Source organism: Danio rerio, chromosome 21 (assembly GCF_049306965.1).
Source record: "Danio rerio strain Tuebingen ecotype United States chromosome 21, GRCz12tu, whole genome shotgun sequence".
Classification (NCBI taxonomy): domain Eukaryota; kingdom Metazoa; phylum Chordata; class Actinopteri; order Cypriniformes; family Danionidae; genus Danio; species Danio rerio.
The window spans coordinates 16,662,058-16,686,276 of NC_133196.1; the positions used below are offsets into that span (position 1 = coordinate 16,662,058).

A 24,219-nucleotide genomic window follows, 5' to 3' on the forward strand; every position below is an offset into this window, starting at 1 on the left:
TAAGACCCAATAACAGATATATCTGATCTGTTATAACATAACAGATCATAACAGCACAGCAAATCAGAACAATAAAATGATTTCTAATGGACATCAAAACTGGAGAAATCATGCTGAAAAATCAGCTTTGAATCAGGTGAATAAATAACATTTTAAAACTACATCCAATTAGAAAAAAAATAATTTAAACTTTCATTATATTTTACATTAACTTTCCCACTGAAATGTGGCACTGGTGAACAGAACAGGCTTCTTTTAAAAACATTTTTTTTTTTTTAATAAAGAAAAAAACACCTATTTAAAAACAAAAGGGAAAAAAGGAAATGTATTTGCAAGTAAAACCACATGACTGCTTTAAGCCTATAAATCTGATTTTAAAACCAGCCAGTATTTTTGTGTGGTCCCTTTGGAGGCAATTCAACATTTTGTAGTTCTTTTTTTCCAGGTAGCTTCCTGGCAAATCGGTCCAAGCTTCAAGCAGTGTTTGGCTACATTTGCTTCTTTCCCCAGTTCATATGAGGCAGAGCTCCAACAGTGTATGAGGTGGCCAGTAAAACACTGCAAGAATAAGACATCTAACACACTGGGACGTCCAAAGATTTCAAGTCTACTCTTGTCTCTCCCCAGTATTTCCTGCCACTGGATGTCACTCCATGCTTTATAGACTTCTGCATGCTGTCATCACTTCTGCTTGTTGCCGTCCTGCATGAACGCTTCTTTGCTTTCCCTGTGAGTCCACTTCTTTTTAGACGACATGCTGAACACGCAATTTCACTCGATTTCCTCCTGTCCCCTAAGGAGGTGACCTTTTAAGTACTTTCACCAGCTTTTTTTGCCTTCCAATACAATTTCTGTCTAGTCTCGACAAATGTCTACAGAGTACCATGACAGCACGTCTTTAAAATTCACTTTTACGGCTTGTTGCTCAGTGAATAAAAACGTATATTCTAAGATATAACATGAAAGTGATGACAGCATTTTTGTTTTTGCACTATTGCTCCAACACATGCTTATTCAGCTGAAAATTGCAATGTTAATTTTAACCACCAGGGGTGCTGTTTTACAATTTTGACTATCCTCTTGAATATTCATCACACCTGCAGAAATGATTCCTCAAGGGCTCATATTTCAAGCTTCCAATGAATGAGCTCTCTGGGTTTGAAAAAAAATCCTAGACAGCACGTATGAAATTCCATTTATTATATTCCCATTCTTACAGACTATAAAAAATGAATGAGAAAGGACAAAAGCATGCATAAGAATGGCGGTACGGCAAAGCCATTGATCACAGAGTCCAAAAAGTTTTGTTTTGAATGCATTGCATTTACCTAAGCATCTAGTTTTCTGTGATTGATTGAACATTGCTGTTGCAAAGCCTGATTATTTCAATATGTCAGGGAAGTCATTTAGCTGGCTAACATAAATGAGGTCTTGTGGAAATTACAAAAGTGATTTACTTTATTTTAGGGAAGCATAATTTAAATGGGTTGAAAAATGATAAACAAAGCAACACATGCATCGGTACAGCTGTAGAAAGCTTTGTTAATTAAAAACCTGCCACCCAATGATCGTAGATCTTATTATGTTTAAAAACATATTGCACTGAATCAATTGAATAACCTTTTTCTTTTTTCATTAAAACGTTGATGTGTTGATTTATATATTAACATATATAATAATATAGGTGCAGATTATTAACATATATGATAATATAGATTATATAATAAAAGAGATACTAATAATATATGATTAACAATTAGTGCTGGGCAAAAATGATTTGCAATTAATCGCATAAAATAAAAGTTTGTTTTGACAATGTATGTGTTTGAACTGTGTAGGCCTGGGCGATTTTGCTTAAAATCTTGATTTATTGAAAATTTTAACTCTATTACAATTAATAAACGATTATTTTATTCATTTACTTTATTTTCTGCCCCTATAGTTCACTGACAGGTTTTGTGCCGTACATATGCTCACATATTACAAGAGAGAAATTTCTGAATGAAGGAATTTTACTGGATTTTAAAATATTTGAAGGAAACACACACTATAATTATTTATTAAACATCACTGTTGAACAAATGAAATTACAACACACATTAACTAAAACCAACAGTCATTTTTTTATTATTGAAAAAGTGAAAATGAATAACTTGCACTTTTGAAAACAAATAAATTATTTTCAGTGCTTTTCATATTAAAAGTTGAAAAAAGCGGTATCTCTTCTAAATAAAATAACTCTTGCATTTCTTGCATCTTCTGTAAACAAATATTTGAATGTAAATAATAATTTGAATGCAATGGAAAATATGCCGTCTCAAGGCATCTCTGGCGCAACTTTCAATCACTGTCAATGAAGTGCAAAATAAGGCTCAATGCTCGTCCTACTAGACCAGAGATCAGATGTCGCTGCAAAGTGTGGCTAACTGAGTGGGGTCATGTGACCCCATATGCGACAAAAATCAGATTGATAAAAGGGTAAACTATCATAGGTACACTATTATAGGTTTTGATTACTGTTGGATTAAACGCCCAGCCCTAGTTCTGTTTATATTTATTATGCATATATAAAAACAAACATGCATGCATATATTTGAGAAAATGCTTAATTATATTTAGATATACATTACATAGATATGCACAGTTGAAGTCAGAATTATTAAACACTTGATTTATTTCTTTTTTCTTTTTTAAATGTTTCCCAAATGATGTTTAACAGAGCAAGGACATTTTCACAGTATGTCTGATAATATTTATTTTTCTTCTGGAGAAAGTATTTGTTTTATTTCGCCTAGAATAAAAGCAGTTTCAATTTTTTAAAAACTATTTTAGGGTCACAATTATTAGCCCCTTTAAGCTATATATTTTTTAAAAAGTCTATAGAAAAAAAAAACATCATAATACAATAACTTGCCTAATTACACTAACCTGCCTAGTAAACCTAACTAACCTAGTTAAGCCTTTAAATGTCACTTTAAGCTGTATAGAAGTGTCTTGATAAATGTCTAGTAAAATATTTACTGCCATCATGGCAACGATAAAATAAATCAGCTATTAAAAATGAGTTATTAACACTATTATGTTTAGAAATGTGTTGACAAAATCTGCTCTCCAAGAAACAGAAATGGAATAAAAATAACAATTCAGGGGAGCTAATAATTTTGACTTTAACTGTATGCATGTGTGTGTATGTGTGTGTATATATATATGTGTGTGTGTGTGTGTGTGTGTGCGTGTGTGTGTGTGTGTTTCACATAATATTACATTATGTATCAAAACAACTTTTATTTTGGATGAGATTATTTACGATTAATGTTAGCCCAGCACTAAAAATATACACACGTGTATAAAAAAAACATTTTAAACACCTAATATACGTCATTATATCCTTTCAAATTCAGATTTCAGCAATTTATTAAATTAAATGGGAAAATACTAAATAAATTAACATTGCCAAATGATAATCTTCTATAAATTAAATGTATTTTTTATCTTATCTTCCTAATGTTTTACTATCTGAAATAACCTGTTACTAACTGAAACAACCGCATTCTTGTTGTTGTTGCTGTTGTTTTTCTTTTAAAGATACACAAATGGTATTATATTGTCACAATTTTGTTAAATCTCAATAGATTGTTTGAATAAAATGAACATTAAAATATTTCAAAAATACTGGCATAGTGAGTGTAAATGTAGATTATCTTAACGTGCTATGCAAACCTGTTAAACCTGCTTCCATCATTTAAGAATGCAGGACTGGTTTCCTGAGCTATTATTAGGTTATCAATTCACCATATCATGATGTAAAAAAAACATGCAGAGAGATCTAAAAACCTAGGATAAATGTTAAAACACCTAAACTTAAACATTAGGCTCTTAAACATCAAAACACTCAAATTAATACATACTTTAACAACCACAGGCTAAACACAAGCTAAATAATTACACTGGCATTGGCTAAATTAATTAAATAAATAAATAAATATATAAAGTTTTTTTTTTTAGTTCATGATTGAAAATCTAACTTTCTACCATTAAGCCAAAAGCCGAAGATTTCTATTAGGAAACCAAATCAGATAACATAAGTTTATTTTACAAGCTTTTATCTCTGTTGCCTCTCAGTGGCACTCTCTTTAAAAAAATGACAGAGCAACTCAGATTAAACATACAGAATATTAGATGAAGAAATCAAAGCTATGATGAGAACTTCATATCCTTATTTGAACAAATAAAGAAAAAAAGTGAGAACACTTTGATGTCAGATGCTTTCATATCAGGCCCAGTTCTGTCAAGAAATAGAACAACTTAAGAGTAATTTGACATAAATGTATGGCTTTGAACACTTATCAATTGCATTCGAAATTAATGGTAATAATCTTTTTTAAGAGCTTAGTGTGCAGTGCATAACGGGGTGTAAAATTACACGTCATCTGTCTTTTGGCTCTTAGGAACATGTAATGATTTAGCATTTTATCCAAGGCACAAGGTTTGTCATCACATGGAGAATGTTTGAAACCATACCTTTATTATTTCCTCCAGACGAGAGCACTTCTTGGGTGCAAACAGGCTCGGGTGCAGGTAGTTCCCATCCCCGTCGTCATCGTCATCTGATTCATCTGACTTTGATTCTGTTTAAGAAAAATTGTTTGGGTTATTAACTGACAACTTATAAGATTTTATTGTTATTCTAAAAACAAATGAATTCAACTCTTGTAAAATATATCATACTCAAAACCATACATAAAACATAGTTTTAAACTCAGTGGAAAAAAGCCCTATTGTGAAACATTATTTTGACAGCAACTTTATTCTTTCTATGCATATTTAAAGTGCAGTACATGGATCACAGGCTCACACGATTTACATTTTGTGATTATATATATCGGTTTTGTTCCGTTTATATGTGATCTAAATCAGTGGTTCTCAAAGTGGGGGTCGGGACGCCCCAAGGGGTCGCGGGACAATGAAGGGGGGGTCACGTGGTGATTTCCAAAAATCTATATATTTTTATTAAACCATAAGAATTACCATTTTAATCCATAACCTACTAAAAAAATAGTCGTTTACAGTTACTATATACACTACTGTATAGTTAATATAGTAGCTTATAGTTACTAGTTCTATTGGATTGCGACCCCTCAGGTAATTACATTATACTAAAGACTCAGCAATAGCGTCAGATGAAGCAGATTGATTTTATAATACCAGGTTAAACTTTCTGGCACATTTACAGCACTGACATACATTAAAAAATATAACGAAGAATAGACTTGGGTGCGTCCCATTGCATGCAAGGTTTCTGTATTTATAACCACCTCAGAGGATATTGGGGGTCGCAAGCTACTGGCATTGTTAATTTGGGGGTCGCGAGCTGAAAAGTTTGGGAACCCCTGATCTAAATATTCACAGCTCGAAATGGATAGAAATAAGCAAATTGTGCTGTGTTTCTATGGAGATCCCAGTGTAGTTGCCATTACAGCCCATTGTTTTTTGCCCACCAGATCTCCGAATAGTTCATGTGACTGAAAACTATCAATTAAATACTTTCTTAGCTGCTTGCATGTGAATAATTGGCAGGTGCGCCATAAGATGCCAACCCCTGTAATAAACCGTACCCGATGCAAAACATACCCTGTTGCTGGTCCTGCTTGCCCTCTGAAGCCGGCGTGTATCTCCCTTCCTTCATAGCTCGTAGAATGTGCTTGTAGTAAGGGTTCAGGTAGTGGTCGAACCGCAGGAAATCAAACTGGGAGTTGCCAGCCTGCTTTGCCTTCAGCACAATCTCAAATTGGGCCCCCTGCTTGCATACAAAGTTGGCGGTGCGCTCGATAATAGCATGAGTCTTGGTGGTCGCAGGCTGAAATAGATGGCAAAGGAATGAGGTAAACAAGACTGACAATCCGAAATGGCTTCTAAGAGAACAGGGCATTTAAAGTAAATAAAGATTAATTAGAAAATTTGCAAAAGGGAAAAACTAGTATAGAACATTTATCATCAATGTCTTCAGGCGATTTCCAGCTACTGCAGTTTACACACAAACAATTTATGTGTGAGCGGCGCTTCATGAATCTAACCGGGGACGTCATTAATTCCTTTCCTGCAACACATGCAGATTTGAAAGAGTCACAAATCTTTCAGGCTGCAGACAAAATCATATTCATGTGCTGAGCTGATTTATGACGACGCAGTATTTTGAATGACAAATGCTTTCATTCGTGTTACGGATGTGAAAATGACACATATCATTCATTAGGGGAATAGAGTATGAATATTGCATGAGAAGAACTTTTCGTAGGCCTCCACTTGAGCTCCGGTGTCCAGGTAAACAGAGATTCTATTGCTTCCAAAGCCCCAGAGACCAAGAGATAGAAATCATGACTTGCTAATTCGAAGATAACCCAATGTTTGTCTTCAAAATCAGATCTTTTGTAGCTTCGAGCTATGTGCTGTACAATAAGCTAGGTAATCAGAGCAGCTGAGGATTAATAATTCACAATGCTCCTTCAAAGCACCTCACAGGCTTGAAACTAATTGGGGTTTTCAAGCCTGAGAAGCTGAAGGTTTGAACTAATCCTTCAACCTTGAAACGAATACGTCTCCCATCAACTTAAAATAGCCAGATTGAGGTATGTTGTTGCAACACTGGATGGGGAAGCATTTGTGTTGCCATGTTTCAAGTAAGGCCTTGGGGAAAGTGATGACAAATCCCTGGTCTAAGAGGATAAATGAGGGACATGGAGACTCCTGAGCTTTTAGAGAAGTATAACTTGGAGGGATCAACTTGCTTTCAGCTACAGGCACAGTAAAAAAGAAATCATCAGTGATTGTATGTGGCTTCCAAATGAGGGATCCTGCGGAGATAAAAGCCTGTGTCTGGTTTGTACAGATTGACGTTAGCAACCCACCGTGTGCACACGGCTTGTACAAAGGTATTCCTTTATAGCTTACAATCAAACTCTTCTGAATGGAAAAGAACAGAGAATAATCTTTATCTGCCACAGTTATAAATGGCCTCTTAAAGAGTGCAAATCTACAAAATTGAGGTTTAAATGATCAGACATGACATCCAACAACAAAAAACAAATCAACTACATATTTCATTCTAATATGCTGGGAAATGCACGCAGGGATGAACAATATATTTCAACCACACTATCTGAACATATATGGTAATAATTGATATGGATTGTGGACATTTAATAGCACATACTCATTTCCAAGATATTTTTTTCATCTCACTGACACTTAAAGGTAATGTTTACAACAATAACATATTAGTATTTTAATTACACTGTTATATGTACTCTTTAGCAATTCTAAAAATGAATATGCGTTCATGCTGTATGTTTTAATGGTGTCGTAATGCATAAATTAAATTGTGACATTGCTGCTTTTTTATTAAAAATGACTTATTTTGTAATGTAATGTAATGTGTATTTATATAGCGCATTTATTGTGTATGGCCATACACCCAAAGAGCTTCACAATCATAAGGGGGGGTCTCTCCGCACCACCACCAGTGTGCAGCATCCACTTGGAGGATGCGACGGCTGCCACAGGACAACGGCGCCAGTGCGCTCACCACACATCAGCTATTGGTGGAGTGGAGAGGCCGTATATTACTTGGTTAATCTTTTAAAACACTATTAATAGTTAATATGGATACCCCACATGAATACAAGTCAAGGATGAGACAGTTTTTATTTTTGTATTTCATGTATATCGTACTTTGAAAAAATACACAAAAGCACGCACATCACTCTAACTGGGTCCTCAGCCAACCAGCAAAAACTGCAAAAATATATTCAAAAGTGGGCAACACCAAAGCTCCAAAAAAATACCAATTATTGGAAATAAACAGTCTAACACAAAGCGTGTAATATTTCGAGAACACCAGCTCTTCAGGTTTGATGAAGAGCTGGTGTGCTCGAAACCTTACACTTTTGTGTTAGCCTTTTTAATTCCATTAATTGGTTTATTTTTTGGAGCTTTGGTGTTGCTGCCTTTTTGAATACATGTATTTTGTACATGAAACTCAACTGCAATGAAATGTACAAACATTTGTTAGAAAGCAAATTTAGTTCGGGTAAAGAGTCTACTTTAAAATTTTTGTGAAAAGAAAATGTCACGTTTCTGTAAAATAATGTCCCATCATTTAGCAGAATTGTCAATGTTAAGTACAAATTATACATGATGGGTAGGGCCAGACAGAATCTGCAGACATTTTTTGCCAGTTCTGCTTAGAATTTTGTAAAAAATCTGAAGATTTATGCAGAATTATTTTGGGAGTATCATAACTAAAAACTTAATCAATGAAATAAAAAATATTAGCTTTTTTACTTTTGTTTAATGTTTACAATGCAAATCCATCTAGATCCACTTATCTGGTAAACATATTATATAATATAACTACTAAAAGACAGAAAATATTGTAAAAAGTAAAATAAATAAATCAAATGAACACTTTCATATTAGTCAATATTATAACTCAAATTAATTTAAAAAATGAATAAATATAATATGCACATACATTTACACAATAAATTAATAGACTCAATGATGGGCCAAAACTTGGAGGTAATCTGCGGATTTCTGTGCGCGCAGATTCCGTGTGGGCCTAATGATGGCTAAAACCTAGTGGTTTAAAAAAAAAAAAAAAGCATAGAAAAGTATAAACATCTATTACAATTTATTAGTATTTTAAGAGGGTTTTTTTCCAGTACATCGTAGTGCATTTATTTATTGTTGTTCAAAATTTGCCCATCATGTTATCTTGGTAAGTGTTAAGGCTCATAAACACCTTTTCGTTTACGTTTATCGTCAGCGCTTTACGAGACGTTTTTACGGATTCAAACCCAAGCGATTTTCACTGGCATCAAGCAGAAGAGTATGCAAAATCAGTTCTTGATGTTAGAGGGCGCTACACAACTTTAAGCTTCTGACACCCAACTTATAACACAGAAGAAGAGAAAGAGAGAAAGTTCACACGCTTGTTAAAGCTACTGGTGACTCGAACAAGCATGGATGGGTCAAGTAGCATCTCTTGCGATGAAGAAATTATTATTGTTCACCAGAGCAATTTACACTAAATAACCTTACATTAAGTGGACATTTTCTTTTAAAAAGTATGGTTAAAATCTGATTTAAGTCTTTAGTGTTACATTTTAATTTACTTAAACATAATAATACATAAGCCATCAGCTATTTATCAAATAAATCTAAATTAACTGTAAGTTACTATCAACTGTGTACCAACTTTCAAATGAAATAAAATACAATATCGAGGTCAGAGCTTTTGCTAAACATTGTTTGAAATTAAATATCTAAAAAATATTTTACTTAGGTCAAACTCAACGATATTTCAGAGCAAAAGCTAATTTTCATATTTTGATTAAAGATACAACCTATACTTTCTGTGTTTTCACTTGCTCATTTCACAGATTCATTGTTGACTTCAAGAATAGGATTGTGCACTAACAAAGGTAATTTCGTCAGTTTTCATTTCATGACAAATTTAGCCGCCTTAACATCTTACTGGCCTTGAACAGAGTTTTAATATTGTACACAATTGTACAAAATGAGTATACTTTATAATGCTCACCAGCTCTACATCCGGAGGGATAAGGAGACCAGGAGGAGCCACAAACGGCTCTTCACTCTCTTCCTCCAGCTGCTCTTGATCTAAGAAGAGGGTCAAAGGCGGGAAAAAAGAAAGAAACAGACAAAATCAGATCGACAAGCCATAAACCACAAAGAATGAGAAAAAACACACACATCGAGAAAGAGCGAGAGATACAACCATGAAGTTTCTTTATCTAAGGGCACTTTAGAAGAACGCCACTTTAAGTATCATTTTGAATTACTCCAACTTTCAGAAACACAGCAAGCCCCATCAACTTTGCTTACCACTCGTGCCTCCATGCACTCTTCCAACCCCTGCCTCCGTAAATCGGCCAGGACAGGTTAAAAAAAACATTAAAATTTGATGTTGAACTCTGTGTGAAGGGAAATGGAGGCAGGAGATGGAATCACGTTGCTGGTGCATTAGAGCCAAAGATACAGTTAGAGGTAACTCAATTTAGTAGTTACAAAGTGCATATTACAAGCCTAATTTTCACTTAATTTTATGTTGATGGCTACAATAGACAAACCATCAATCAACCACTGTTTTTAGTTTTTAGGTTTAGATTATAGCATAGTAATGGACCACAAAATATATGGTTTCAGCATTGATATCGCAATGTGTGAATCTGCAATAGTCACATGCTTTTAATTGTATTTCTCCTAGCATATTAGCTTCTACACTTGCAAAGGATTTTTTATTAGACAACAAACTGATAGCATTGGTGTCCAATTTTCTATGCTCTAGAATCCAACAGGTTAAAATTGGAGGTTTTACTTGAGATAAAAAGTGTACTTCAGTTGGAGCCCCCCAGGGTTGTGTTTTATCTCCTTTGTTACATTTACATTTAGTCATTTAGCAGACGCTTTTATCCAAAGCGACTTACAAATGAGGACAAGGAAGCAATTTACACAACTAAGAGCAACAATGAATAAGTGCTATAGGCAAGTTTCAGGTCTGTAAAGTCTAAGAAGTATTAGTACTATTAGTATTTTTTATTTATTTTTTTTTTTTTTGTACAGATAGTCTGATATTCAAAGAGGCAATTGCAGATTAGGAAGTGAAGTGGAGACTAAATAGTTGAGTTTTTAGTCGTTTCTTGAAAGTAGCGAGTGACTCTGCTGTTCTAATGCAATTAGGGAGTTCATTCCACCAACTGGGCAGATTGAACGCGAGAGTTCGCGAAAGTGATTTCTTCCCTCTTTGGGATGGAACCACGAGGCGACGTTCATTCACAGAACGCAAGTTTCTGGAGGGCACATAGATCTGCAGAAGTGAGAGCAGATAAGAAGGAGCAAGGCCAGAGGTCACTTTGTAGGCAAACATCAGAGCTTTGAATTTGATGCGAGCAGCAACTGGCAGCCAGTGCAAACGGACTAGCAGCGGAGTGACATGTGCTCGTTTAGGTTCATTAAAGACCACTCGTACTGGTGCATTCTGGAGCAGTTGAAGAGGCTTGATAGAGTTAGCTGGAAGCCCAGCTAGAAGAGAGTTGCAGTAATCCAGTTTGGATGTTGCATGTTTAGATAAGAAGGATCGGATCTTTCTGATGTTATAGAGTGCGAATCTGCACGATCGAGCAGTTCTAGAAATGTGGTCAGAGAAGTTTAGTTGGGGTATAAATTTTATATACAAGTTCTTGTATATACAAGTTCTTTATATACAAGTTCTTGTATATACAAGTTATATACAAGTTCTTGTATAAATTCATTTAAAAATAGATATATTGTAAAGTATGCAGATGATACAGCTTTGGTGAGTCTTTTAAATGAAGAGGAGGAAGAATGCGGTCCGGTTCATGACTTCTTTTTAGACTGGTGTGAAAATTCAAACTTTCTCCTAAACATGTCTAAAACTAAGGGGATGGTTATTGATTTTAGAGAGAGAACACAAAGCAAAACTCCTCACACATTAATTAATTAATGGGGAGCAAATTCAGTTAGTAACAAATTATAAATATTTGGGTGCAATATTGGAAAAAAGTGGGATATGTGGTCTGACTGTGTAAGGAAATAGCTTCAAAAGAGAATTTACTTCTTGAAGAAACTATTGTCTTTACTATTGTTTTATAGTGCTTTTATAGAAAGTATTGCAACATTTTGTGTTATTTGTTGGTATAGAAATGCTTCTAAGGCCCAGAAGAGGTCAATGTAGAAGGTGGTAACAACAACCAGTAAGTTGTTGGGAATAAAATTAAAGTGCATTTATAGTATATACACACAAAAAAAGGAGTACTAAATAGGGCTCTCATCGTTGTCAATGATGAGAGACAGCCTTTATAATGCCCCTTCCAATTATTACAATTAGGTTGTTGATATTGTGTTCCTAAACATGTAAAAAATAGGAAAAATTATCATTTATACCCCAAACAATTAAGTTTTTCAATTTCTCCTCCCTCAGTAGCAGTTGATGGCCAGAAGACTGCATATTTATTTAGGGTAGAGGTACCATTTTTTTAAATGATTTATTTATTTAAATGCCAAATGTAAAATGTCAGATGTCTCTGTGAGTGTATGCTGCAAATGAAATTTCCCTACAGGGACAAATAAAGTTAACTAACTAATTGGCAAACAAAAGTTAACTAACTAACTAACATCGCAGGATCTGCAATGTGGACTTGGGATTGTAGTTGACGAGAACACCAATTTTCTTAGGCTTGCATGTGACTATGTAAAAGTTCAAATAATTAAACCATTTAGACACTAAAAATGATTAAATGTGTAGCTTCAAGAATAATTGCATTTAATTATTTCTGCAATGAATACTAAAGCAGTCAAAATTTGAAGTAGATCACAAAAGAATTTCAAAATTGACAATGACCATTATATAATGTGTAATATGTTTATCATATTTTATGCAGATTCACTCCTCTACAAAATCATCACAATTAATGTAAATCTATGAACGGTTTCCAAATATTATTATTAGTCATACTGTGAAATGCTATTCATATGGTGATATTAATTGCAGAAAAACAAAATATCACAATGTCATTATTTTCCAATGTCAAGCAGCCCTAATTGATTGGCATTAAAAAAAGGTTAAACAGAAAACACTGGAAAACTACATGAAATTAGTAAGCACAAAAATAATAAGCACACAATATTTCCCAGACATAATTCAGCAAATATAGTTATAAAGATCTAGTTCTGTTAGTCAACCTACAAACGATTTCTTTTTAACCAAAAGATTTTTCAGACTATTTAATATTATTTAAATCATTTACTCATCTGAAATTTCAAAAATTGTTGGTAACCAAACATTTGATGGTAGCCATCGACATCCACTTGAGAAATACATGATGATTACATTCAGCTTACTGGGTATAAACCATATTAAAAAATATTTTATTTTATGCTAAGTAAAAAAAAACGAAACTCCTATTAATCTAATTATCTTCACTCTTAATCTTATAAAGTTATGGGTTTAAGGCCAATGTATGCTCCTGCTCCAAGTGCCCAGGTGTTTAACAAGTGTCGATTCCTGTGGAGGAGCTCCAGATGGATACTTTTGTTTTGTGTTCTGTATTCTGTAATTACAGTTGTTCAAAGTTCACCCCATTTTTCTTTTCTTAGGCATGGGACGATAACCAGTTTTAATGTTTACCTCGGTTTGGAAAAGTCAAGGCTTTAAAACCATAAACTTTTTTGTTATACCTTTTGCATGTACTTGCTTAACATGTTTTTTTACAAGTATTTTATTTAGTTTTGTTTATCAACAATATTTCAAGGAGAAAATGGCCTTCAACTTCAAAAGCTACTGGTCAGCCTATGGTTCAGAAAACATTCAAAGGGAAAAAAAAAGTGGCTTACGTTATATTTAAAGAAACAAAAGATATCCAAAGATGCCTTTTCAAGTTGTAAAAAAATCTGTGTTTTTGAATCTTGTGAATATGTGTTTTCCAAACTTGCTAGTGGAGTGATAATGCTTCAGTTTCTGATTATTATTCATAGCTGAGTTTTCTAATCTAATGAGAAGACCCAGCTTCTTAATTATTCATGAGAGCACATGCAAGCACGAAGGCTGTGAGACCCTATGACCGTGTGAGGCCGCGTTCGTCTACAGTAAGCAGTGTTTAGCCGTTCATGAAGAGTCTTGCGTTATGGGTTTGTTTCCATGATTCACTGGGTTTTTTGCATGTTTTTCCCCACAATGCTGTCAGGACCGATAAAGCAAAGCTGTTAGTTTGCAGCAAGCATTTTGTCGAGAGCGCTGTACGTGAATTGGAGAACGGCATCCCTCTGCTAGCAGCGATCCATGCTATTATGAAGCTTTTTTTTTTTTTTTTTAATTCTAAAGGTAAACTTGAACCGAAAGATGAGGGTTTCATGGTCCTTTAAGAGCCATTTTTATTAATCCATCCACAAGCTGATGATACTGAAAACAGATAGGGTCTAAAACACTCTATCACTGATTTTAGAGGTAGTTCAGAGGTAAATTAATTTGATGGGATTGCTTTTTAATAGTTAAAATGTTGTGATGTTAAACGTTTAAACGTCTTTTCAAAGATTAGATACCATTGACCTGACAAATCAGCCAATTATACCATCTTCAAAAGCTTTCATTCTACCCGCCTACACTTGGATGCTTAAATCCCCTTATGTCAAGAAATCCTTTGTAAATACACTAGAATTATAACTAAACATTTTATTAACTTCATGAGCTTCTTGTAGATACAAAGTGGAACATTATCCTGTGTATTGTATACAGTAAGCCAATCAGATTAAAAATTAGCAAATTGAGATAGTACTTTCCAATTTCATGAGCAATTTCAGATGTTCGGTGAAGAGACTGTTGTGCTGTTTGAGGCTGATGAATGTAAATGATTTTCAATTGAGTGAATAAAAGCTGTGTGGATTACAGTTCATCACAGTCATGGTAAGAAAAAGACATCAATGACACTAGATGACTGTTTGTTTGATTGTAGTAAGTCAGTGGATAAGGACTGCTCGCCATGGGCCAAATGTCTTGTTCTCTACAGAGTGCTGGTGCGAGCAGGATTGAATGAGAGGCACAAAAGCATAAAGAATGATTACTGTTCATTTTAGAAACTCATTTGTCACTGTATTTCCACTCAAGACAAGCTCTGAGGACTCAAACTAATTCCAGGCTCCCGTGTTTATAAAGCAATCAGCCATAGAGAGCAATGTTTTTGCTACAAGCCTTCAGTGGTGAACCGCCGGACCCTGCTGGTCATTAGCAGTCTCAGCATAACCACAGCCTGGCTCGCGCACTCTTCAACAAACTTTAAGATTTTCAGTGCCTTGAGGCTTAAAAACGATACTTATTTGACCTAAGGGAAATAGCCTCGTTTCATCCCAGAGCATTTTGAAGTTCGTAGGCTAAAGTCTGTCTGAGGAGAACAGAAACTAGTCTCAGAAAGAGAATCTCCTCAGGCTGACTCGCGAGCAGCAGTTCAAAGTGAGTGTGTGTGTTTTTTGAAGTTGTGTGGTTTCTTGTACGGATCCCACCTGCTTCTTTGCTGGCCTCGTCTTCTTCAGTGGGCTGGGAGGGATCGTAGTAGTCTGCGCTGTAACGGAAGGCCACGGCATTGTAGGTGCCTTCATCTGCTAAAGCTTCACTCAGTCTTTTATACTCTTCCTCTGCAAATAAAAAAAAAAGAAAATTCACATGAACAAAAATCCTCGGCTTATCTTTTGAATTATCTGCAATGCTCAGCGTCCTCATATATTCTCTTTATAGTTCTCAACGATTTTATGACTGATTCACAATGCTGCAAAGTTTTAAAACTTCTAATGTTGGTGGATAGATTAATGGATTTATGCTGCAATTATAACTGTTTTTCTCACTGTTTCAGTTGGGTTAAAATATTGATCCTGCAAATCATTACTGCAGTAGTCTTAAAGAGAAACTTAACTCAAGTCATCATTTATTTAACCTTATGTAGCTTGTTAAACACAAAAGATATTTTTAAATAAGATTTTTTTTTTTATATATATATCAAACTTTGATACATCACATCTCTGACAGTCCTAACTATTAAAGTTTATTAAAACAATGACAACAGAACGGGTTTTTTTATTTTGGAAAAAAAAAATACACTTACTAAAAAAAGATTTTATTTAGCTTTCCACAATTTACAATTATTGTCTGGCTAGTTTGTGTCCTCTACTTGTATGCAAAAAAGACAACAAGTCCAACATTTCCGACCATTATCACAATAAAACCTAGAAAAAACAGGACATCGGTATATTGTAAACTGATAGGTTCAAATATTCTTTTCCAGTTATCAAAGAAATAATGTGTTACTTTATTTAGTTTTGTATCTATTAACTTGTTTTAAATATGAAATTGTAATTAATTCATATTCTGTAATTGTGAAGTTAAATTCTGTAACTATAGCAAACTTATCCCTCAAGTTTTTCTAAACTTTAAGAAAAACTTTCTTGCTTTCCCACTGCTGTTGCAATTTTAGCCAAGAATAATTGGCCATCGGGTTATCCCATGATCACGCATGGACGGATCTTAAAGATGTCTGTTTCAGACAAAATCTCTTCAAAGTGATTTCGTGCAAACTGTTCGCTCAAGTGTCAAAAAATGTTGTGCGCTCTGCCAGCCGAAATCATGTGGATTGCACCTAAAGCGAACCTTTGCAAACACTGCGATTACAACACAGTCACCACTCTCACTAAAGTGAACACGTCGAGTACAAATCAGCCTCAAATGCAACCAACATTTTTCAAAATATCTTCTTTTGTGTTCAACAGAATTAAAGAGTGAGTAAATAATGACAAAATTTTTATTTTGGGGTGAACTATACCTTTAAGTTACAAAGAAATATTTAACTTAAAACATTAAAGTGCTATCTATTTTCAGATTATATTCATCGTTCATGTTTTTGAAAAAGCAATCTGTAATATTCGAAAATATTACAAAGCTTTAGAATGTTTTCTATATAAAACTTAAAATGCTTCTATATATAACATAGTCCTTTGTGATAAAAAAAAATATTTTGACCCAAGGTTTACATCGTAATGAACTGAAATACAAAAATAAATACAATTAATTAATTCATATTAATCATATAATATTCTGTATTAAAAACATACCTCACCCACAAAGCCATTAAGAATTATCATTCGTATGTCTTGATTGGATTTTATACTTATGAAAACAGTGTATTGATTTACACATAGTAAGGCAGCACAATATATTGTTTTGGCATTAATATCGCAGTTGTGTGCATCTGCAAACTTTACATCTGCAATGTGAAGCCAGGGTTATTGTTGACCAGGGCTACAATTGAAATAAAACCTTTGCAGTAATTTACCAGAAATTGTATCATTTGAATGTAATTTTAAGATCTGTGACTGTGTACGCCAGTTTAAAGCATTTAGACACATAAATTTATAATGTTAATAAATATAAAAAATATAAAATATAATAAATATATAAAATATAATAAAGATTAATTATAATTATGTATAATGTCATCTGGTGAAATAGGTAATCTTAATATGCATCAAAAAAAAAATATCGCAATTATGAATCACAATGTCTGTTTTTTACAATATCATACAGTCCTAACACAAGCTAAAAATACATGTTGTTGGCATATCAAATGTTATGGCAATTCATTTAACCAAAACCAAAGCAAAAACAATAGCTTAACTAACCCTAAAACGACCTTCTGGAGGTTGCTTTAGTTCCCCTTTCATATTCACAACCAGTCTGTGCATGCAAACAGCAACAGTATGTCATCCTCTTTATTAATCTCACTACACGATCACAAATACTAAAACTGCAATAGAGCACAAGGACAGTTCAATATTAAACTATCAAAATGCTTTATTGCCGTTTATGGGATGTTAATGTAGACAGCTTGATAAAAGTTTAACGAGGTTGGGTTTTCCCCTCAAGGGCAAATCCACATGATGACTATAGAGATAATGACTACAGCGTACTGACACTATCAGCAAAGGACATCATAAGTCACTACCACTTACCGCACACCTCACTTTAAAGGCTGTTAAACTGCAAACAGAGTCGAGGAGCATCATTTTTGACTTTTTGAACCTGTTGATGCATACTGATGAGCAAGGACTAGGGTGTTGCATCTCAATCAGCTCTCCTGTTCAGTAGACAGGGCACTGATCAGGGTGTCAGCCATTTGAGGACTGTCTCAAATTGCTAAATTCCCTGAAAAGTCCCACAATGCAATGCAACATGAAAATCAGGGAGCATCGATGTGCACTTCTTTCCCTTAACAGAATTTTAGGCTGTGAATTTGATAACACATTTTATCATGATAATAAACATTGATATTGTGGGCACTGCAAAATACAGCGAATCATTGTTTATTCAAACTGGCAACACTTTACTTGAAGAGAGTGTTCATAAGTGTGTCATACCTGTAATCATGACATGACACATTTTATGCATGCATATGATAATTGTCATTCACTTAGGGCCTACTCACACTATGCCATCCGTACCGTGCCCAGGCCCGTTTCCCGGATCGTTTGAGAAGTGTGAGTGCGCTGAATCGCGCTCAAGCACGGTTCACTTGGTCGGCCCTGGCCCGGTTGGAAGAGGTGTGCCTGAGCGCGGTACACTTGGGCTTTGGCACGGTACGCTTGTGTGTGAGTGCAAAACGCGCCAAAGCCCGAAACCGAAAGCGAGACGTGACTTTTAAGGGACTGTTTGACATGGATTTATTAATCATTCTTACTGTTCAGTGTACGCAAACTGCCGTAGTTTATTAAAGACGCAAACTCCTCACAGCACGCCAGCTGCGCGCCTTCAGCAGACCTCCTCATTCCTGCAGCACGAGAGCTTTATGATTGTTTATGAGCGCCAAAAGTGGCAGATCTGTTCGGCGAAATATCTGACTGCGTGTCCCTGCATCCCTAAGGACTGTTTGGCGAAATATTTGACGGCATATCAAACGACTGAAACGATATAACTAGAGAAATCTCCCCTGTGCTACTGAGTGAGAGCGTATAGCAAGCCGTTTTAGCATTTAAACCTTGTTCTGACTATCCATAAATATATTTAGAGATATCTCTAATTATATTTTGACTAGTCATAATAATAATTCGACTAGTCAGAATGACAATTAGAGATATCTGCAATTACAATTGTACTAGTACAAAATCAGATTGGAGATATCTGCAAATATATTATGACTAGTCATATTCCTCCATTGACTTCCATTGAAAAATATTTGCAGATACCTCTAACTGAGTTTTGACTCGTCAAAAATCCAATTCAAGATATCTACAACTGTAATTCGACTATTAGTAAATTAATTAGAGATATCTTCAAATATATTTGTAAATATCTCTAAATATGATGAATTAAAGACATCTCCAAATGTATTATGACTAGTAAAAACTCAGTTAGAAATATCTCTAATTACAATTGTGACTAGTCAAAACTCATTTAGAGATATCTGCAAATATTTTTCAATGGAAGTCAATGGAGGAATATGACTAGTCATAATATATTTGCAGATATCTCCAATCTGATTTCGTACTAGTACAATTGTAATTGCAGATATCTCTAATTGTCATTCTGACTAGTCGAATTATAATTATGACTAGTCAAAATATAATTAGAGATATCTCTAAATATATTTATGGAGTCAGAACAAAGATTTAAATGCTAAAAAGGCTTGCCATAGAGAGCGCTTCTGAACAGCGCAGCAGCGATGACGTAAGCGTGCCGAGGCCCGAAATGGTGTGAGCGCGGGCCGTCGGGGGAGACGGGAGGGGGGACAAGCGTGCTTTGGCCCGGTTCGAGGCAACTGTACCTAGTGTGAGTACGGCCTTAGTTATGTCATTTTAAATCATTAATTGAGATGTATTTGTTACGACAATTTGACAAACAAATACGTCATAACCTCTCTTTGTCATGACAACTACTTAGCATTACCAACACAACATAACTCTGTTATAAACATGATTATAAAGACATCAATATTATTGTATCATGAATGTTTATAATCACTTTATGTCATTCAAAATTCACATTTAAATACTTTATTACTAAAAAATTTACTTTAAATATGTAAAATATTTTAAAGTTTATATTAAATATCAAAAGATGTTATAACATTTATAATACAAATAACTTTATAAGTGCCATTAAAATTTAGACAATTACATTTTGATGACAAATTCAATTTGTACCCCAGTCAACAAAAAAATACCAATGATGTTGTTATGAAAATCATGACAATCATGTTTATTACAGATTAATGATAAGTTATGTCAAGTTGTTTTGACAAAGACCGGTTATGGTGAATTTAAAAGTCAAGTTGCCATAACAAGACATCTCAAACAATTTCACTTTTGCATTTAAAAAGACATAACTTATCAAATGGCACTTGATGACAGCTTGCATAAAATTCCATTCATATTCATGACGTGTCATGTGATGCGTGTAAATGTTGCATGACAGTTTAACAAACACTCCATTAAAGTAGCGCTACTTTTGAACGTTTAGACTGCTTAGAGTGACAGGGGTTATGTTAATTAGCAATAGGCCTGTCACAAAAATCAAAATGCTGACTTATGGCACAACATATGTACATGACCTTAATCATTTCTGGTGATGCAATATATATCGCCCATACATAAAAACAATTCTAGCAATAATTTTTAGCTTATTGTGCAACATCTCTATCTCTGTTGGAGGTGTCAGTATGGTAAAAAAAAAAAAATCTATAGTTTTTAACTATAAATTACTTTAGTATTATTTTCATGTGGGTGTCTGCCAACTAAAAATAGATCTGGTGGCAGATATTGCAACATCTGTTATATATTTTTATATCTAAAATTTTTGTTAACATTTATTATAATTTATTAAGGATATATTCACATTCTGATTCTAATACTTTTTTTTTTAAATGCCTATCATTAAACTAAATATTCTTAAAAACAAAATATTATGTGTTGTTTGGAAGAGTGTACTTGCATTGTAATGATATTATATTGTCTTTCTGGCATTATATAATGAGTGGCATAAATTGGTCTTAAAATGACAATAATATCTTAATCGCAATATATAGACAAAAACAATAGATTTCATGACAAATAGTGATCGAAAAACAGATATTATTATGAGAATACTCAGGGTGACTTATAGACAGGGCCAGACGGAATCTGCGGACGTTTTTTTCTTTTCCTGCTGAGAATTTTGGTAAAAATCTGTGAATTTCAGCAGAATTATTTTGGGAGTATACAGCGGAGTATCATAACTAAAACCTTTATATATGAAATAAAAAGTAATAAATTATTGAACAAAAACTGAATAAATTCAGATTTACACATTTACTCAAGTCAATAGACAGAATTAATGATGGGCTAAAAATCTGCTGAAATTTGCGGAATTCTGCGGAAAATCTGCGGAATTCTGCGCGCAGATTCCGTGTGGGCCTAATTATAGAATATATATAAAGAATATATTGCCACACGGGTTTGTTTATTTTTATGTTGTTTAATCAGTTTTTATCTTCTTTTTCCACAGCTAGTAGTAGTTGATGTCTTTTACATGGTACCCTTTAGTTTATAATATATAAATTAATATTTTCTTTTAATATACAGGATGTTTATTGTCTCTCGGTAGATCCAAATGAATAATTGTCATTAATGTTTAACTGCAAGCTGTAGTTGAATGTGGCAAATTAGATTTTGAAAAACATACTTCAACAAGAATATTCCAGAACAAGCTTTAACCACCACATAATAAATGACATTTGACATACTGTACAGGAGCCTACCTGGTGACGTATATAACAAAATGATAATAGATCTACATTGAACAGCTCAGCTTCTTTGATTTATTCAAAAACAAACTCAGCAAAGTCAATTTTACACTCTTCGTAGTGCACAAACAAGCACAAGTACCACATTCACATTCCTTGAAATGCAATACAATAAAAAGGATATTAGTGGAATGCACTTAAAGTCTGACTGCACCAGTCAATAACCATGAAAAGAAGGTTTTACAGAAGAGCACTGGTTGTAAACCTACAGTATAGGCAAAACAAAACCAATGGCAGGGGTAATCATTTCCAGTAGAAACAGCGTTTCCTTTAGGATAAAGAGTGCCACTAATAAAGAGCCAGTTCATACTTTCATGCATTTATATCTGCTTCTCACTGAAAAAGTCATGAAGACAATGTTTCTTACAGTTTTTAAAAAACAAAAATCACACTTTAAATACAGTGAGTCCGAATATTTGCAATATTTACAGTTGAGGGCAAAATTATAAGCCCTCTTTTTTCTTTTTTTTTTTTTTTTGAAAAAATTCACAAGGGCTACTAATTCTGACTTCAACTGTAAAATTTATAAATAATAATAAATATATGCAATTTATGAATAAAAATGCTTGTTTTTATATACTGTATATTTGCTTGTAATTCACTTTTATTAAAAAAATCTCTATTAAAAGTAATATCACAGTTGAAAAAACAAACAATAATGATAATAATTATAAATTATGTTACGGTAATACAGTTGTTGTTATTTTTTTTGTCAATGACAGCAAAATGAAAAATGTGCACTGTTATGATGATAATTTAAATTTCTGCTCAAATATAAATTTTTTATTAAAAATGTGAATTATTTATGACAACATTTATTACTTTTGCGATAGATAACTCAGAAAAATAAGATGGTTTCAATCTGGCTTTGCCAGGAAAAAAAAAAAAAAAACAAACCAAACCAGCTATGACTTGAGAGTAAACCTAGGGCTGAAGGGCTTGTCACTCCTAACCAACTGCAAAGACTTAGTTTTAGTTTTAATTACAGTTGACTGCATTGTCACCTCACAATGTTTGTGTGTCAGGGCCAAAGACTACACCCAACAAGCAGTAGGTACAGTCTGTGCTTACGTAAATAACAGCTAACAATAGTCTGCATTCTTCATTCAAAAAAATAAATAAATAAAACTTAGACTGCTTATACAAATAAAGTAAACAAAGCATCATTTGCATTTAGTAAATATAATTGTGCTGAAATGCTCATGTAAGATGGCATTTTAGAACAGCCTTCAGTGGTGTGTTATTATGCAGTGACTCATTCTCTAAACTAAACAGCCATTAAGACCTCTCTCCAGGACATAGCAAGCATAGCATAGCCAGACATAAGGCCAGAACATAACAAGCAGACAGTCGGCCATCATACACCAATATCAAGAGGTGTGCATCATATGGTGTGCACTATTCTCACCAAATGTTTTTTGGGGTATTTTTAAACATGTTAAGTTGGTGCCTTTGTGAATATATTCATAACGATGAAAGTCCTTTGGAATGAAGAAAAAGGTGTAATTATTTTCATTAAAAGTAACAAGCAAATACCGCTTTTCTTTTTACACATTGGATATATGCAGTCCTACTTTTTTTTACAAATTAAAGGCTCCTACACACCGGGACATTTTTTGTTTGCGTTTATCGTCAGCGTTTTAAGAGACGTTTTTCAGTGTTCAAACCCAAGCGCTTTTCACTGGCGTCAAGCTGAAGAGTCTGCTAAATCACTCTTTTAACGTTAGATGGCGCTGCACAAGTTTAAGCTTCTGACATCCGCTTATAACACAGAAGAGGAGGAGAGGAAGTTTGCACATTTGTTTATAAAGTTACTGGTGACTCGAACAAGCATAGATCGTTCAAGCAGCAGCTCCAGCTCTAGCGATGAAGAAATTATTATTGTTCACAGAGCAATAAGCTGCTCCACGTTCATATCGCCTCTGGGCATCTTCTTCAATGTGCGCTCGCATTGACAGTTTTGTGCTTGAGCGCCTCCAAGTGCTGTTTACCGTAACTTCAGCAGTTTTGTGCACATGAGCAAAAGTGCCAATCTGATTGGTGGAGAAGGTTTTGACGCCGCACGTCAAAAAAAAAAAAACGAGCATGAGGCGTTTTTTTTTTTAAATGACGCTTTTGCGCCTGCCGTTTTGCACGTTGGTGTGCACAATCACATTGACGCCTTTTATTTAGTTACGAGGCTTTAAACGTCGACAGAAAACACGAGCAAAAAACGTCTCGGTGTGCACAGACCTTAAGACTGCTGATTATAGCACATATTTACAGCAATTTACTCTCACAAAATGCATTCCATTGCTGCTAGTTGGCTGTAGTCTTTATAGGCTGTTATAGGGTTAGTAAACACAAAAATAAAAGTTCTGCAGTTATAACTACTTCCCCTTGTGTCGATTAAAAAATATTTATTAAACATTTAAAATATTTATCTGAGAGCTTTCTTGTTCTCCATAGACCGCAATGGTCCACAAAAGGAACCAAAAACATTGGCAAAACATTTCATGTGACTTCAGTGGTTTGATTGTAATCATGCAAAGCTCCAAGAACACTTTTGTTTGGAAAATATAAAAACTGTAATAACTTCTTCTGTTGGGTCTGTATTTATTCAGGGTTCGCATTAGGACTGTCACAATACTTGATTTCGGTACCAATGGGTAGTAAAATTTTAAAAACGTCCATTTCCCACAAACATTTGAGCGCCGTTGAGCCCATTCTTAAACTATGCTGATTTGCCATTGTGTTCACATGCTCAAAAGAAATGACTCTGATTGGCTGTTAAGGTCATCTGGACACCAAATTCACAACTGTTGAT

General features: G+C 34.2%; 1 protein-coding gene across 2 annotated transcripts in view; it reads right to left on the bottom strand.

The window, feature by feature from the left end:
* The window catches only part of sfswap (splicing factor SWAP), a 157,202-nt gene that overhangs the window by 129,119 nt on the left and 3,864 nt on the right, over window positions 1-24,219 (bottom strand). For both annotated transcript variants that reach the window (NM_201168.2, XM_009295295.5), the window contains exons 3-6: window positions 15,094-15,225; window positions 9,602-9,681; window positions 5,632-5,857; window positions 4,522-4,628 (exon numbers count right to left, since the gene is read on the bottom strand). In NM_201168.2, the coding sequence (NP_957462.2) occupies window positions 4,522-4,628; window positions 5,632-5,857; window positions 9,602-9,681; window positions 15,094-15,225 (545 nt within the window). The remainder of the gene's footprint in view (window positions 1-4,521; window positions 4,629-5,631; window positions 5,858-9,601; window positions 9,682-15,093; window positions 15,226-24,219) is intronic.